At 39.6% G+C, this 17,987-nt stretch overlaps 2 protein-coding genes across 28 annotated transcripts in view; both read left to right on the top strand.

Annotated features, from left to right (window-relative positions):
• Nucleotides 1-3,629, top strand: part of LOC127689375 (nucleolar and coiled-body phosphoprotein 1-like) — a 568,994-nt gene extending 565,365 nt beyond the window's left edge. For all 25 annotated transcript variants that reach the window (XM_052188977.1, XM_052188987.1, XM_052188989.1 and 22 more), the window contains 2 exons: nt 2,761-2,831; nt 3,543-3,629. In XM_052188977.1, coding sequence (XP_052044937.1) covers nt 2,761-2,831; nt 3,543-3,590 — 119 coding nt within the window. In that variant the 3' untranslated portion in view covers nt 3,591-3,629. The remainder of the gene's footprint in view (nt 1-2,760; nt 2,832-3,542) is intronic.
• LOC127689377 (uncharacterized) overlaps nt 1-17,987 on the top strand; it is a 175,510-nt gene that overhangs the window by 141,591 nt on the left and 15,932 nt on the right. The window contains exons 1-4 of one of the 3 annotated variants that reach the window (XM_052189011.1): nt 4,966-5,050; nt 10,696-10,766; nt 11,533-11,557; nt 15,229-15,342. In XM_052189011.1, the coding sequence (XP_052044971.1) occupies nt 5,038-5,050; nt 10,696-10,766; nt 11,533-11,557; nt 15,229-15,342 (223 nt within the window). In that variant the 5' untranslated portion in view covers nt 4,966-5,037. Of the gene's footprint in view, nt 1-4,965; nt 5,051-10,695; nt 10,767-11,532; nt 11,558-15,228; nt 15,343-17,987 lie in introns of those variants that run through there. The other 2 variants (XM_052189012.1, XM_052189013.1) reach the window with 2 other exon arrangements.

Raw genomic sequence — 17,987 nt, 5'->3', positions numbered from 1 at the left:
AAATCACACTGAGATATATCTATCCTTCTAGTCTGCTATAAATGAAATCAAATTAAAGTATATGTCCTTCACATTGACCTTGTGTGGTAAAAAACTGATTCATGTCTTATATTTGGCTTTTCTTTTAAAATTTGTGTCAACTGTACAAAGCTTACATGTATACTGCATGGCCTGGGAGTAATAGAAGCTAAACATATATATGTATATGTAAGTTATAATTTATCTCTTACAAATTATTTCCACAAAACTTGTACACAGTATCATCAAAATATTAAACTATCATTCACATACTAACAAGCCATTTATAGTGATTCCATTTGAAAGATTTGCACACAAAATCAGCACATCCTTGCACATAAGATTATCGTAAGATTATCTTCAGTGCAGTTAACTGGTTTTTGAGAAAGAGCACTTGCTTTTAAAGCAGAAGAACTGAGTTGGAATCTCCTCACACACAAAATAACTGGACAAAGCTATTCATACATGTAATCCTACGTTGCTGGGGGGATGGGCAGAGGCATTTCCAGTGCTTGCTGGATGCCTAGCTCCAGATTCTGTGAGAGAACCTGTTTTAAAAAAGGAGAATGATAGGTCATGCCATTCCATGCCCTCTTTTAACCTTCATGTCTTCACATTCCACTTGACAGGCACCTCAGTCACACACACATGATAAATTTATGTTATATATTATACTGGGTCCTAGAAGAAGCAGGCTGAGTTAGCTCTGGTGTGCAAGCCAATGAACAGCACTCCCGCATGGCCTTTGAATCTGCTCCTGAGTCCAGGTTCTTGCTCTGTGTACTTCCTATCCTGACTTACCTCAGGAACTGAGTGTGAAGAGAGAGTTGTATCCTGAGACAAACTCTTGCCACCACAAGTTGGTTATGATCATAGCGTTTGGTCACAGCAATGCACACCTTAAATTAAGACACCATGTGTAAGCCATGGAGGAACATGGGATTATGTCATTGGCAGAAAATAGATGTGAGTAAATATAATTGTCACATTAAATGTCTTACATTACATTGATGAAGACAAGGACAGGGTGCTTTCCTTTTTCATTTGAGCGTCTAGGTTTTTATGTAAAAAATAAAATCACATGTGTATAAGATATTAAGAAATTAAAGATTTTCTTGGTCAATAAGGAGGAAAAATGAGAGGTGGAATAAGAGAAGAAGGTGGGGATGCAGGTACAGGAAATAGATACTGTGTTCTTGTATTCACGTGTCCTTTCGAAGCAGCACTCACACTGTATTCATGAGTCCTTGTGAAGCTGGACACACACACACACACACACACACACACACAGATACACTGTATTCTTGTATGCACATGTTCGATGCAGTGAGTTTACGATGCCTACTGAAAAGAATGTTTCCAAGCTGCTCAGTGATGGCGCACACCTTGAAACCCAGCAGTCAGGAGGCAGGGCTGGATACCTGAGTTCTAGGCAAGCTGGGTCTATAGCGTGAGTTGCAACACAGAGTGCCAAGGGTATTCAGAGAAACCCTGTCTCAAAATGCCCCTCCACCAAAGAAAAGGACATATTTTCTTATTCTGAATCCTGTCCAGTGCTACCTCTGAATTTGAGACATGAAGTTCATTTTGCTCTTTTATGTGTGGTAATTCCATATGTTGGTACTTGATACTTGATTATATCATTGTTGCCAGCTATCCTCAGATTTATTGTCTCCCAGCTGCTTCTGCTAACTCAATATTGAATTTAAGATCATGGAATTCATGATTTGTTCCTCCAAGTGATACTTGGATAAATTCTGATAATGTGAATTTAAGAAAGTGATGCCATGCTTCTTCCCTTTATTTTTTAGACATATCTTACAGAGTTGCACTATTATGTGCTGTTGCTTGAGCATTTTTTTTAGAATTTTCCCCAGACCCACCAGTGCATAAATATCTGAAACTAAACAGCCCTTATATCCAATATGTCCTTTAGGGCTGTAACCCATACATGTTCTCCATGTGCCTTTAATCTCCATAAAATACTGACAATACTTAGCACAGTATAAAAATACATGAAATGATAATTTTAGGGAGTAATGCACACATAACATAGGCCAAAAAAAATTTTTAGAGATGCTCATCCTAATAACATTTACAATGAAATATGACCATACCAGCATAGAAGAAAGGCTACATAGTTAATAATTGCTGAATAAGCATATGTAGATTGTGGACATGGCACAAGAACAAGTATGGATTGTTCTGAGTCCAAAAACGGAAGTGACAGTGTTCTGAGGCTTGATCATAAAGCTTATAGTATCAGAAAAATATGAGTTGGATTAGTGTGTAATGGCATCTTCAGCAAAGCCTGATGACCTACCTGCAGTTAAACTTCAGCACTCACATGGTGCAAGGAGAAAACCAGACCCTGAAGATCTCCTCTAAGCTCCACATTCTCAGAGCCACAACCATGGTTCCTCCAACCAGAGTAAATGCAATGCTCATTTTAAAAGATTTATATAATCATTACACAATAAGAACCTTCTGCCATATCGAATCAGATTTTGTTGTCAAGACATCCATATGTTCTCTCCTCCTTTATCCTCCATTCTTCTCTTTGCAACACTTTGTTTTCCAACCATGTGATCCACATTTCTGGAATGAGCAGCAAGCAAACTCTGCTTAATAATTAGATAGTCACAGATACCAACTTCATAGACATCTGTACCCTTCAAGCAAAGATTCTAAGGGTAATTAAAAACACAACTGTGTATCGACAGTTACTTCCTCTCCTTGCAGTGGTACCTAAAAATCCTGATGCTGCACCTTCAGCAGGAGGACAGGGAGAGACACCAGTGGGGATTGAGAAGGTAAAGCGGCTTTTCCTTTTTCTATTATAAAAACATTACATTGTTTCCTTATGTTGTTGTAGATATGTCACTTGATTAACTAAAGACAGGTGCATCATGGGTATTAAAGGGTTTGCTTAGGATGAACAGAAAATGGAATTGTAAAAGCTTATTCCTAATACAAGTAAACATAGAAGTTTGCAGTGTCTTTTAGCACAGTTTATGTGAGGGAGCCATTTGTACTGAAGAAAAAAGTTCCTCTTTAGATAAATGTACAATTTTAACTCAGAAGTTGACAACCACTTCTAGTTCTCATCATTTTAATGAAGCCTGTGGAATATATACACCGTGAATTCCACTGAGACGGAAGGTTGCAGTGAGTGGATGTTGAGTGGTAAGACACGAGTATTGGTGTAAATAATTGAGTCCCTGGTATACAAAGGATTAACCTCACAATCAGATTATAAAGAAACCTAGACAAGTTGCAGTGTGGCTTAGAAAATACTCAGAAGAGACTAAACTGTTGTTTAATCTGGCCTTCAAACCAGCAAAAGTGGGAAGTGGCATAAACTATAGGGCCCCAGTTGTTCAGTGACGCCCTCATTTAGCATATTAATATACAGGACTCTTGCCCATTTTCATTGGCACCATACCAATGACATGAATTCCAAAGACCCATGAAAACAGAATGCAGCATGGCCTTTGCCTCATACTGTTTCCTTTAAATTTCAGGTGGCGACTAAAAAACGTAGACGCAGTATGTATTATAGAATCTCTTAAGATACATTTTAGAAAGGAATAGTATAAACACTGGATATCCTTTTGTCTAGTATAGAACGGTGCTCTAGCTCACCTACTGGGAAAAACTTGTATGCAGTTGTTTGGTTTTTTTTTTTACTTGTTATGTTAAGTTAAAAGAAAAACTGGATTCAAGTAAGATTTCACTGTGTTGTTTAGGATGATTTGTACCAGGCAGTGTCTAACTGTGTTTCCCTCAAGATAGGCACCTGATTACCCAGTTCAATGATAAAGTAATGCAGTAACAAATTAGAGTACACAGTTTACCTACAAAATACGAGTTGAAACTTCATCACATGTGGTGCATTCATTTCTTTATGGTGGCACTCTAGTGAAGAATAAACCAGAGCAGAGGTGAGTGATGATATTATCCATGCAGATCAACAGATAATTGCTGAAGCAAGGACTTAGTGATGCCTATATTCCATCTCTCCAGCATCTGCCTTTGGTAGGTCAGAATCACAGAGAGCCCAGACACTGCCATGACTACTAAGTGGGAAAAAGCTCTTCACTGCCTGCAGCCATCCACAAGCATGAGAGGTAGAAAAGCCCACATGCTTCTAGTCAGACCACAGATCCTAAGAATGGGACCTGGACACTGCATGAAGAGTCATGTGTCACCTAACATGAAACCAAACTGCCTTTCCAGTCTCTTCCAGTAGAGGGATTGTTTATCTAGGTATGGCCAGATAAAAATAACCTCTTGTTTCCATGAGATGTAATCTATAAAGGCTGGGCAGAGAATGAAGAGAAAACAAGTGTTCTACAGTGTCCTGGAGTAAATTTATTCTTGGCTTCCGGTATGATTGCTCCTATGTAGCTGAGGTCTTCTGGCATGTCACAGACATTGCAGGGCACTCCAGCAATGCCTTTGTTTTTTTTCCTATAGTATATACTAAAGAGATCTGTTCTAGCCTAGTTAGTTTTATGGGAAGTCCTTCTCAACCAACCTAGAAGAAAGTCTTCATGTCATAGTGGAGAGATGGTGGGTGAAGGCTTTCCATGGGTTTCCCTGTGTGTATATGGCTCTAAGAAGGTTTAGAGTGGTGTGCATTGGGCTACTCACACGGCCTGCTCAGTCATGTGGCTCATCCTTCTGTGTTTTCGTATCCATCTATATTTAGGCTTTATCTGTGATTCCTGTGATGTGCATTCAGTGCCTAACTGATTGTAAACTTCATACATTGATCCTCCTGAAGCCCCAGTCTCACTGATGACTGGACCTGGAACAAGCAGTCAGATCAAATGCACAAATACTCAGAGTTGTTAGTTGTCCTGAGTTTTCTACCATAAGCTGACATGACCTCTTGTTGTAACTGTATTCTCAGTTTTTTCCTTCTTAAGGGGAATTTGTCAAAATGCACCTGTAACCTCTCAGGAAACAGAGAGACCTTCAGTCTCTGGGGCTCCTTCTGCAAAAACAACTGAAATGAAAACAAAAGGTACTATGGGAATTTTATAATTATGTCCAAATTTGTATTATAGCTACAAATTATCTGGTTTCATATGTAAATTTACAGATAAGTTAATGCTGTGTTTACACATGAATATATACATACATGAATAATGTTCTCTATATATCATATATATGTGTGTATATATAAATGTATATAAAATCATAAGTGTAAATATACCCCAGATTTTTTTGTTTTTTTTGTAATATTTTTATTTTCTATATTCTTTGTTTACATTCCAAATGATTTCCCCTTTCCCAGATTCCCCCTCCCCATATGTCCCATAAACCTTTTTCTCTCCATCCCTTCTCCAATCACCTCCCTCCTTTTTCTCTGTCCTTATAATCCCTTCCAATGCTAGATCAATCCTTTCCAGGATCAGGACCCTCTTCATACTTCTTCATGGGTATCATTTGTTATGCAATTTGTGCCTTGGGTATTCAGGGCTTCTGGGCTAATTAATATCCACTTATCAGAGATTGCATTCCATGTGTATTCTTTTGTGATTGGGTTATCTCACTTAGGATGATATTTTCCAGATCAAACCATTTGCCTAAAAATTTTGTGAATTCATTGTTTCTAATTGCTGAGTAGTATTCCATTGTGTAAATATACCACATTTTCTGTATCCATTCCTCCTTTGAGGGGCATGTGGGTTCTTTCCAGCTTCTGGCTATTATAAATAAGGCTGCTATGAACATAATGGAGCATGTGTCTTTATTGCATGCCAGGGAATCCTTTGTGTATATGCCCAGGAGAGGTATAGCAGGGTCCTCTGAAAGTCTCATGTCCAGTTTTCTGAGGAACTTCCAGACTGATTTCCAAAGTGGTTGTACCATCTTACAGCCCCACCAGCAGTGGAGGAGTGTTCCTCTTTCTCCACACCATCTCCAACACCTTCTGTCTCCTGAGTTTTTGACCTTAGCCATTCTGACTGGTATAAGGTGAAATCTCAGGGTTGTTTTGATCTGCATTTCCCTAATGACTAATGATGTCGAGCACTTCTTAAGGTGCCTCTCGGCCATCCGAATTTCTTCAGGTGAAAATTCTTTGTTTAGATCTGTACCCCATTTTTAATAGGGTTATTTGGTTCCCTGGGGTCTAACTTCTTGAGTTCCTTGTATATACTGGATATTAGCCCTCTATCAGATGTGGGGTTGGTGAATATCCTTTCCCAATTTGATGGTTGTCATTTTGTCCTTTTAACAGTGTCCTTTGCCTTACAGAAACTTTGTAATTTTATGAGGTCCCATTTGTCAATTCTTGATCTTAGAGCATAAGCTATTGGTGATCTGTTCAGGAACTTTCCCCCTGTGCCAATGTCCTCAAGGGTCTTCCCCAGTTTCTTTTCTATTAGTTTCAGTGGGTCTGGCTTTACATGGAGGTCCTTGATCTACTTGGAGTGAAGTTTAGTACTTGGAGATAAGAATGGATCAATTCACATTCTTCTGCATGCTGACCTCCAATTGATCCAGCACCATTTGTTGAAAAGGCTATCTTTTTTCCACTGGATGTTTTTGGCTCCTTTGTCGAAGATCAAGTGACCATAGGTGTGTGGATTCATTTCTGTATCTCAATTCTATTCCATTGGTCCACTTGTCTGTCACTGTGCCAATACCATGCAGTTTTTAACACTATTGCTCTGTAGTATTGCTTGAAGTCAGGGATACTGATTCCCCCACAATTTCTTTTGTTGTTGAGAATAGTTTTAGCTATCCTGGGTTTTTTGTTATTCCAGATGAATTTGAGAATTGCTTTTTCTAACTCTGTGAAGAACTGAGTTGGGACTTTGATGGGGATTGCATTGAATCTGTAGATCGCTTTTGGCATGATGGCCATTTTAACTATATTAATCCTGCTGATCCACGAGCATGGCAGATTTTTCCATTTTCTGAGGTCTTCCTCGATTTCCTTCTTCAGAGACCTGAAGTTCTTGTCATATAGATCTTTCACTTGTTTGGTTAGAGTCACACCAAGATACTTTATATTGTTTGTGGCTATTTTGAAGGGTGTCATTTCCCTAACTTCTTTCTCAGCCTGCTTATCCTTTGAGTATAGGAAGGCAACTGATTTGCTTGAGTTGATTTTATAACCAGCCACTTTGCTGAAGTTGTTTATCAGCTGTAGGAGTTCTCTGGTGGAGGTTTTCGGGTCACTGAAGTAGACTATCATGTCATATGAAAATAGTGATAATTTGACTTCTTCCTTTCCAATTTGTATCCCCTTGACCTCCTTACATTGTCTAATTGCTCTAGCTAGAACTTCAAGTACTATATTGAAAAGATATGGAGAGAGAGGACAGCCTTGTCTAGTCCCTGATTTTAGTGGGATTGATTCAAACTCCATTTAGTTTGATGTTGGCTACCGGTTTGCTGTATATTGCTTTAAGGATGTTTAGGTATGGGCCTTGAATTCCTGTTCTTTCCAATACTTTTAGCACGAAAGGATGCTGGATTTTCTCAAATGCTTTTTCTGCATCTAATGATCATATGGTTTTTTTCTTTGAGTTTGTTTATGTAGTGGATAGCATTAATGGATTTCCTTATATTGAACCATCCCTGCATCCCTGGGATGAAGCCTACTTCATCATGGTGGATGATCGTTTTGATGTGTTCTTGGATTCGGTTGGCAAGAATTTTATTAAGTATTTTTGAATCAATATTCATAAGAGAAATTGGCCTGAAGTTCTCTTTCTTTGTTGGATCTTTGTGTGGTTTTGGTATCACCGTAATTGTGGCTTCATAGAATGAGTTGGGTAGAGTTCCTTCTGTTTCTATTTTGTGGAATAGTTTGAAGAGTATTGGTGTTAGGTCTTCTATGAAGGTCTGATAAAACTCTGCACTGAAGCCATCTGGTCCCGTGCTTTTTTTGGTTGGGAGACTTTCTATGACCCTTTTTATTTCTTCAGGTGTTATGGGTCTCTTTAGTTGATCTATTTGATCCTGATTTAGTTTTGGTGTCGGATATCTGTCAAGGAAACTGTCCATTTCCTCCAGATTCTCCAGTTGTGTTGAGTATAGGCTTTTGTAGTAGGATCTAATGATTTTTTGAATTTCCTCAGTTTCTGTTGTTATATCTCCCTTTTCATTTCTAAGTTTGTTAATCTGGATACTGTCTCTGTGTCCTTTGGTTAGTCTGGCTAAGGGTTTATCTATCTTGTTGATTTTCTCAAAGAACCAGCTCATGGTTTTGTTGATTCTTTGTATGGTTCTCTTTGTTTCTACTTGATTGATTTCAGCCCTGAGTTTAATGATTTCCTGCCTTCTACTCCTCCTGGGTGAAATAGCTTCTTTTTGTTCCAGGGATTTCAGGTGTGTCATTAAGCTGTTAGTGTATGCTCTCTCCATTTCCTTTTTGGAGGCACTCAGGGCTATGAGTTTTCCTCTTAGCACTGCTTTCATTGTGTCCCATAGATGTATACCCCAGATTTTTAAATGAATTTACATCACCTTGCATGCTAGTTCAATGGCATGAACTGGTAGAAAGCTGAGGCTTATCTTCTGTGAGTCCCTGAGGCTCCCCGTGGTATAGACAGGAATGGTTGAAACACTCTCTCACACTTTCTCTCACAGTTACTTGGCATAGCAATTCTTGAATGTCTCATGATTGATTGAGAGTAAAATTCAAGTGAAGTACCAGAAGTTCTGCTCTGATCTTAGTAGCTAGGTTCCTAAGAATGGTCGTGTTACACATTGGTATTAGAGAAAGTAAGAATGTGGTAAAGATATCAGTAAAGGTAAGGAAAATGGTAGCGTTGGAAGTCTGTAAGTGTGATTTGTTATTTGAAGATGCTCTTTCCTAAGACACTTGCTCTTTTCAGCCAGTGCTACTGTCTAATGTACAAGCTTTTGCTCGCAGTAGCTACTTTTACTATCTGCCTAACCTATTTTCCCAGTTGTGGCAAAAATATTATAACGAAAACAACCTAAAGAAGAAATGGCTTGGTTTTCAATGAAATTTAAGGGTATAGACCATAAACAGGGTAAAGCTATACCCAGAGGCAGGTATTTGTAACAGAGTTAAACTATTACCCAGTCCAAAACAAACAAACAAACAAAAATCAGAAGAATGAATGCTTGTTTTCAGCCCTCTTCCTTCTTTTTATATAGTCATAATCCTCTCCTAAGCAATAACGTCGTGCAGAATTTGTTTGGTTTGCCACTTCAGCTAAACCTAATGCTATATTCTAATACTTGCCTGTCCAGTATCTGAATATCATCTATTTGACATCTGAGATTAACCATGACAATACCCATCAAGTATTGTCTTCAGTTTGTGTACTAACCTGGACAGAGGCCATCTGTTTGAAGAGGTACCATGTTTTTTCCTGGGTTCACAGGATACCATAGGTAATAATCTAGCAGTGTAGGCTTAATCAATGATACTAGAGGAACAGAGCCCCTTCCTGTCATTTTCAGGACTTAAAGCAGCTCATACATGATCTTCTGTTCACTGCTAACTCTTGCTTCTTGTGGTACCAACATAGTAGAATTGTTGGATTAACAAAATGGCAATAGAACTGGTATAGTACTCTGAGAGAAATACTATACCTGCAATGTCCTGCTAAGTAAAGGCCTAGTGTTAATTTAGATCTCATTTCCAACCTATGCTTCTCCACCAGAACTGACATTTGGCAGTAATCAAGATATCAGAGCCTCTGATCTATCTAGTGAGGAGACACCTGATCTCTGGTTGAATTTGTATTCTAGAACTTTGCTGAAAGTGTTGCTTATTACTCTTGGGGTTTTGGATATCTATACTTAAACAAAACATCACCTTATAATAGGGATAATTTTAGTTTTTCTATTTCTATACACTTAGGTGAAGGTTCTGGGTTAGCTTCAATAAGTCAGAATGCATATATGACTGAATGCATATAATCCCTGGCCTGAGTCTGGGGGTAGGCAGCAGGGCAAATGGAGTCAGATTTACCAAAATAAATATCAGATCCAACTTCTACCTGGGTCTTGAGGAATTTGTGGATTCAGAGACGTGAGTCAACAGTCTCATTTCAGACTATTCCAGAAAGCAAACGGATCTGGCTATTACTTGTGTCTGAGCTGAGAAGTGAGATGGGCTAAGGGTCCTAAATGAGAGCAAACAAGACAGCCCAAGACTGTAGACTCCTCCTGTCTCTGGATCGACATGGTCTGAATGGATGGGCAGAGTTGCCCAGGGTAATGTGAGTGTCCTAGGTCACACTTAGGAAGGGGAGTTGTTTTTCCCAAGGAAATGGCTGACTCCACCAAGCCCAATGGCCTGAAATTGAAGTCTCCAGAACATATATGAGAAAAGCACAGAAACAGATCCTATAAGTTGTTCTCTGAAACACAAAAGTAGCATACTAAACAAAATACATGTGAAAACTTCATTTAATAATACACAATCAAAGATGGATTCGTATGCTACTTTGGGTTCCCCCTGTCTTGAAATGTAGCATTTCTGTTACTCATATCTCTCCAGGTCTTTCTTTAATTTGTCTTCAAGAAAAGACAGGCTAGCAGCAACCTAAGCAACTGGCTCATTAGGTCTAGTCACACACATTTTTAAGTCAACACATTTTTACCCACACCAAACAAGGATACTGCATAAGTTTTAAGCAGCACTGTGATCTGTCACTTTCTGTTTCCTAGACATACCGGAGATTTCTGACACGACACTTGCACCAAATGTCAATAAAAGTACCTCAAAGACTTTGGAATCGGTAAGAAGACCTTTCTTTATCATAGTAGAAATGTTACTTTGGCGATTTTATTTTTCAGTCAAAATCCCATTTTAGCAACAATGTTGAGCAGAGTTATCTTAGGTCTTAAAGAGACTTAGCCTAAGCAGGGAAAAAGTGGAATTGTACTAGCTGGGTCTTGACCAAGTAGTACAATTCCAAGCACCAAGTACAAGAGCACCAAAGCACCCAGTATCAAGTATCACAGCCTGTGTGATGGGACCTTTTATTCTGGAGAAATAGGTTCCTCTTTGGGAAAACTTTATAAATTCCCCTTAGAAGTTGACAAGTGTGTCAGGGTCTTTTGACTTAGATGCAGTATGTTCCACAAAAGTCATTGTGGAGGAAGTGTCGTAAGTCCATGTGGGGATGCTGAGTGGTAAGACTTAACACATGAGCAGTAGTATAAATAAGTGAGACCATATTGCAGAAGGATTTCATTCCACAGTTGAGTTCTAACGATGATGAAGCATGTTGCAGTGTGACTTAGAGAACACTGGGCAGAGGACAGACAGAGAGTTCTAGTTAATGTGATTTTGACATAGGAAAAGTGGAAAGTGACATGACTAAGAAATTCCAGTTTTCTGTGACACCACCACAGAATGTGCTAACACATAATCTTTCACTTGAAAATACTTACCTATGTTGATTGGCATTTAAGACAAGTTGATAGGTTTTTCAAAGACCCATGCAAACAGAAACTAGTGTGACCTACACTGCATACTCTTTTCTCTCCTTTAAATTTCAGGAGGAAGCTAGAGAACACCAGCGCAGTATGTATTTCCAAGTCTGTTAAGACACATTTTAGAAACAAATTGTGTAAATATTGAGTATACTTATATTTGAATGCAACACTATAATCTAAGCTACCTCTTGGGAAGAATTTGGAATTTGTTTTTAAAAACAGTAGTTTCCTAACTTAAAAAAATAGGGTGAGGCCATTTGTTTAGACTCATAGGATCCAGGTATGATCCCTGGACTTAGTTTGGAATGGTGCATACTTGGTTGCATCTAAACCCATTTTTATCCATGATAGGCATCAGATTATACACTCTAATCTCCAGTGAGAACCTCTTGAATTACCATAATAGGATACATATGTTACCTACAAAGTATGAGTTTATACTTCATCACATGTTGTGCGTTCATTTCTGTATGGTGGTGCTCTAGTGAAGAATGAACCAGGGCATAGAGACGAGTGATGAGATTATCCATGCAGATCAAGACACTCTGTGGAGCAAGGACTTAGTGATGCCTATATTCTATCTCTCCAGCATCTGCCTTTGGTAGATCAGAATCACAGAGACCCCAGAAACAGCCATAACTACCACAGTGGGCAAAAGCTCAGGGCTTTGCTCCTCTTTGGCAGCAGACATTCACAAGCATGAGAGGTAGAAAAGCCCACATGCCTCTAGTCAGATCACAGATTCTGAGAATGGGAGCCCGGCACCACATAAGGAGAAGGGTTGTGTGATTTTCACACAGGCTTTTAACATACATGGGTCAATTCAGTAAGAATGAAAAAAATGGGAAACTCTTTCTCCTTAGGAAAGAGCACACCATTGTTTATGCAATACCAAATCCTCAGCTATGAAAACATACATACAATACACAAGAATAACCTTTGGCAGACTCAGGATGCTCCATTTATGTAATTAGGAACAGAAACACACATACTCATAAACGGATGTAGTATCAGTAATGCAAACAGTAGTCATTATTTGGAAGAAGACAAGGAGAGGTACATTGGCATATGGTTTGATGGTTTGTAGTGAGAAACAGACATGGGATATAGGATGTAACTGTTATATCAAAAAAAGAAAATGATAGTTTTAAAAGAAATAAGTGAGTATGATATTTTTGGCTTATTTTGATATTATATTATCAACATAACTTATATTTGGTTTAAATGATATTATTTGGTTTATTTTGTCACATTTTGTTGTTATCTCTTAGAAGCATGTTATTAATTTTTTGTTATGAGAGTCAGAAAAGGGAGCGGATCCAGAAGGGACTGTGACAGTGAGGAACTGGGGGGAGGAGAGAAAAGAAAGTATAATTAGGATATGTTACTAGAAAAGAATCTATTTTCAATGAAAGCATGAAAAATTAAAAATTAAAAACACTGTGCTGCCTGGGTAGTGGTGGCCCACATCCCTAATCCCAGCCCCTGGGAGACAGAGGCAGGTGAATATTTGAGTTCGAGGTCATCCTGGTCTACAGAGTGAATTCCAGGACAGCCAGGGCTATACAGAGAAACCCTGTCTCAAAAAAAAAAAAAAAAAAAGACAAAAAACAGAAACAAAACAAAACAAAAAAATCAAAAAAAACCCCACCCACTCTCCTGTGAATTCAAGATATTTAATAGAACAACAATAAAAGTACTACACATAAAAAATAACGAAAAGATTTGCATGTAGACAACATTCGTGTGAGCACAAATTGCCACTCACCATGTAGACAGTGTCCTCAGGAGCTCCAGGCTTGGCCTGGTAGGCATCTGTGCTGACTTGGATTTTTAGAAATGGATTTAAAAGACAAATTGCTTACTTTAGGTATATGAGTGTTTACCTTTGTGAACATATGTGTAGCACTTGCATCTACGGTTCCTGTGTAGCCTCAAATTGCCTGTTGGGTTCCTTAAAACTGAAATTACAGACAGTTGTATCTCTAGCTGATTTTTGCATGCTAGAAAGAGAAAGAGACCTATGTCCTATACAGAAGCATCAGGGAATATTAACCGCTGACTGATCTCTTTAGCCCCTGGCATCAGGCTCTGCAGTGTGAGCTAGACTCTGAGATCCAGGAGGACTTCTTTCAAGGTGGTCAGACCCCATACTGCTGAGAATGTGAGCATTCAGTGGTTCTCTGTAGGCAGCAGTTAGGAGGAAGAAGGCATCATTATTGTGAACATGCTGAGCTTGGTTACATATTACCTAGTTTTTATGTTATATGTTACATGACCTGTGCTCCAGAGAGCTTTGTTAAAGAAAAGCTAGTTTTGGAGGGTGCCTGTGGCTCAGTTGGAAGCCATTGTTCAGTTTTTGGTGTACCATTTCTAAAACATGAGTTTGATCATCTATTATGCATAAAATGTACTGTGATGTGGCAATTTTATAAACCAGACCTTCAGAGGTGCAAACAGGAAATTTTTAAGTTCAAAGTCATCTATGTCTACATAGTGACATTCAGACCACCCTGGTATAGGGAAAACGTCTCTGAAAAACAGAAAGGAAGAAGAGAGGAAGTGAGGCTCTGTCACTTGTCTCTGCTGGCTGTGTGTATGGAGGACTTTGTGGAAACAGAACTTTTATGAGGAATGAGTAAACAGAATCTTGTATGCACACAAACAGGTGGAGACTCTGCCAATCTCTTAAATGGACTTAGTTCAGGCTATCCACACAGTCAGGGAGCATTTGTCACCTACAATGATACCAAGCTGCCTTTCCAATCCCTTCCAGTTGAGGGTTTGTTTATCTAACTGTGGCCAGACCTCTCTTTTTTCACACCTTCATTTGAGAACTGGGTTGGACTGACTTGGAGTCTGAGTCATCACTGGGACATCTGCAATGATTGGTACCTCCCAAGTTTGTTCCCCAGTGATAAGACTCAGTCACTGAGAGGCAGATGACAGTGTGAGGATGGTTGAGGAAGGCCCTACTTACTAATCCAGGAATCACACAGCTTCCTTTGGGTTGAAAGGTAGAGTATGTGTATCTTCAGTTGTTTCTGTCTGGGAAGATGTTCACTGAGGCATGAATGCAGCTGTCTTTGTAACCTTAGGTGAAAAGTGAGAGGTTTTCACAGCTTCTTACCTCCCTGCATCTCATTAAGGCAATACCATACATTGTCCATGAGATGTAATCTATGAAGCTGGGCAGAGAAAGAAGAGTAAACAAGTGTTCTACAGTGTTGTGGAATAAATATATTCCTGGCTCGGGGTACGATTACTCCTATGTAGCTGAGGTCTTCTGGCATGTCACAGACATTGCAGGGCACTCCAGCAATGCCGCTGCTTTGTTCTAGCCTAGTGAGTCTTATGGGAAGTCCTTCTCAACCAACTAAGAAGAAAGGCTTCAAGTCATAGTGGAGAGTTGGAGGGTGAAGGCATTGCATGTGTGTCCCTGTGTCCATATGGCTCTAGGAAGGGATAGAGTGGTGTCCATTGAGCATCCACCCACATGGCATGCTCAGACATGTGGCTTTTCCTTCTGTGTTTTCATATCCATCTATATTTAGGCTTTATCTGTGATTCCTGTGATGTGCATTCAGTGCCTAACTGATTGTACAATACATGCATTGATCCTCCTGAAGCACCAGTCTCACTGATGACTGTACCTAGAACAAGCAGTCAGATCAAATGCACAAATATTCAGAGTTGTTAGTTTCCTCTCTTTTTCTGCCAAGAAGTTGACACGACTTTCTCTTTTCACTTCAATCCCAGTTTCGGATTTATTAAAGAGAATTGAGCAGAAGCAAGCCATGGGGCCCCAGTATGGAGTAGGAATGCAAGCCTTTAGTGGTGCTTCACCTGAAACAACTGTGAAGAAAGAGAAAGGTATTGTGGGAACTCTTGTCTAATTCTGTATAGTGGCTGATAATTATGTTGTTTCATATCTCAATTTATAGATACCTTTCAGGCTATTTTTTCCTATGTAGACAGTGTTGATCTCTCTCTCTCTCTCTCTCTCTCTCTCTCTCTCTCTCTCTCTCTCTCTCTCTCTCTCTCTTTGTTTTTTGATACAGGGTTTTTCTGTGTAGCCCTGGCTGTTCTGGAACTCTCTCTGTAGACCAGCCTGGTCTTGAATTCAGAAATCCACCTGCTTGTGCCTCTCAAGTGCTGGGATTAAATGTTTATGCCACCACTGTCCAGCTCAATGCCAGTATATCTATGTCTGTAATTGAAATACAACTGCAGAGCTTTAAAATGGATTCAATGTTTGGTCTTTCATTCAATAGTATGAACCAGTGTAAAACTTTCACTAATCTTACATGAGTTGGTAGAGTTTCCCCTGGTATAGACAGGAATTGGGAAAACTGCCATCTAATACCTTCTCTCATACATGGATGATGTAAATTGATTATAGCAGATCTTTCTTTTTTTATTATTGAATATTGTCTTTATTTACGTTGCCAATGGTAAAACCTTTCCAGATTTCCCCTGCTCCCGAAAGACCCCCAATCACTCCTCCCACCCCCTGCCTCCACGTATGTGCACCTCCACCTGACCCACTCTAACCTCTCTCACTCGATTTCCCTTTGTTGGGACCTCTATTGAGCCTATGCCTGACCAAGGACCACTCTTCCCACTGATGCTCAACAAGGCCTTCCTCTGCCCCATTTTTGGCTGGATCCATGCGTACCCCTTGTTTGACAGTTTAGTCCCTGGGAGTCCTGGGGCATCTGGGTGGCTGAGATCATTGTTCTTCCCATGGTGCTGTAAACCCCTTCAGCTCCTCCAGACCACCCACCAGCTCCTCCATTGGAGACCCCACACCCTGTCCAATAGTTGGCTGCTAGCATTTGCCTTTCTATTTGTAAAGCTCTGGCAGGACCCCTCTGGAGACAACCATGGCATGCTCCTTTTGGTTTACACTTCTTGTTCTCCATAGTATTGTTGGGTTTTGGTGACTGTTTACAGGATATATCCCCAGGTAGTACAGTCTCCGGGTGTCCTTTACTTCAGTCTCTGCTCCACACATTTTCTCCCTTATTGTTCCTGTGAGTATTTTGTTCCCTTTCTCAGAGGAACTAAAGCATCCTCACTTAAGTCCTCCTTCTTCTTGCGCTTCCTGTGCTGGGTGCCTTGTAACTTGTTTATTTTGAGCTTCCCTGAGTACATAGTATGTACTTACTAATAAGTGGATGTTGGTCCAAAACACACTATTAGTGTGTTCTATTGAGATTAAGTTACTTCGATCAGGATGACACTTTCTAGTTCCATACATTTGCCTAAGAATTTCATGAATTCATTGTTTTTAATAGCTGATTGTACTCCATTGTGTATATATACCACAGTTTCTGTATCCATTCCTCTGTTGAAGGAAATCTGGGTTCTTTTCAGCTTCTGGCTATTATAAATAAGGCAGCTAAGAACATAGTCGGCCATGTGTCCTTATTATATGTAGGAGCATCTTCTGGGTATATGCCCAGAAGTCGTATAGCTGGGTCCTCATGTACTACTATGTTTAATTTTCTGAGGAATCCCCAATCTGATTTCCAGAGTGGTTTTACCAGCTTGCAATCCTCCCAACAATGAAGAAGTCTACCTTTTCCTCCACATCCTCTCCAACATCTACTGTCCCCTGAGTTTTTCATTTTAGCCATTCTGACTGGTGTGAGGTGAAATCTCAGTGTTGTTTTGATTTGCATTTCCCTGATAACTAAGGATGCTGAACATTTCCTTAGGAGCTTTAGAGGCATTTGAGTTTCCTCAGTTGAGAATTTCCTGTTTAGTTCTGTACCCCATTTTTTAATAGGTCTATCTGATTCTCTGGAGACTACCTTCTTGAGTTCTTTGCATATATTGAATATTAGCCCTCTATCTGATGTAGGGTTAGTAAAGATCTGTTTTGTCCTATTGACTGTTTTCTTTGCCTTACAGAAGCTTTTCAGTTTTATGAGGTCTCATTTGTCAATCCTTGTTCTTAGAGCATAAGCCATTGGTGCTCTGTTCAGGAACTTTTGTCCTGTTCCCATGTGTTCAAGATTCATCCCCACTTTCTCCTCTATAAGCTTCAGTGTGTCTGGTTTTATATGTAGATCCTTGATCTGCTAGGACTTGAGCTTTGTTCAAGGAGAAAAGAATGGGTCAATTTGCATTTTTTTGCATGCAGACCTCCAGTTGATCCAGCACCATTTGTTAAAACTGTCTTTTTTCCACTGGATATTTTTAGCTTCTTTGTCAAATATCAAGTGACCATATGAATGTGGTTTCTTTTCTGGGTAAATGTCCAATGACTCATGATTGAAGGTTGAAGTCAAACCAGGTAACAGAATTTCTCATCTTGTTCAAGTGGCAAAGTCCCCAGAAGTGGTCACATTACCCCTGTGTTGAGATAAGAATGAGGAACAGATCCCATTAAAGATGGGGAAAGGGCTGGTTTATGTGCTTTACCTCTTACAGGTGCACAGTGGTCATAGTGCCTGGGGTGCTTGTGCCTTGCGTGTCCTTGTGTTGTTTGTATACAGTTTTCCCTGGAA

This window comes from Apodemus sylvaticus, chromosome 7 (assembly GCF_947179515.1).
Source record: "Apodemus sylvaticus chromosome 7, mApoSyl1.1, whole genome shotgun sequence".
Lineage (NCBI taxonomy): Eukaryota > Metazoa > Chordata > Mammalia > Rodentia > Muridae > Apodemus > Apodemus sylvaticus.
This window is presented reverse-complemented; position numbering and strand designations above follow the sequence as displayed.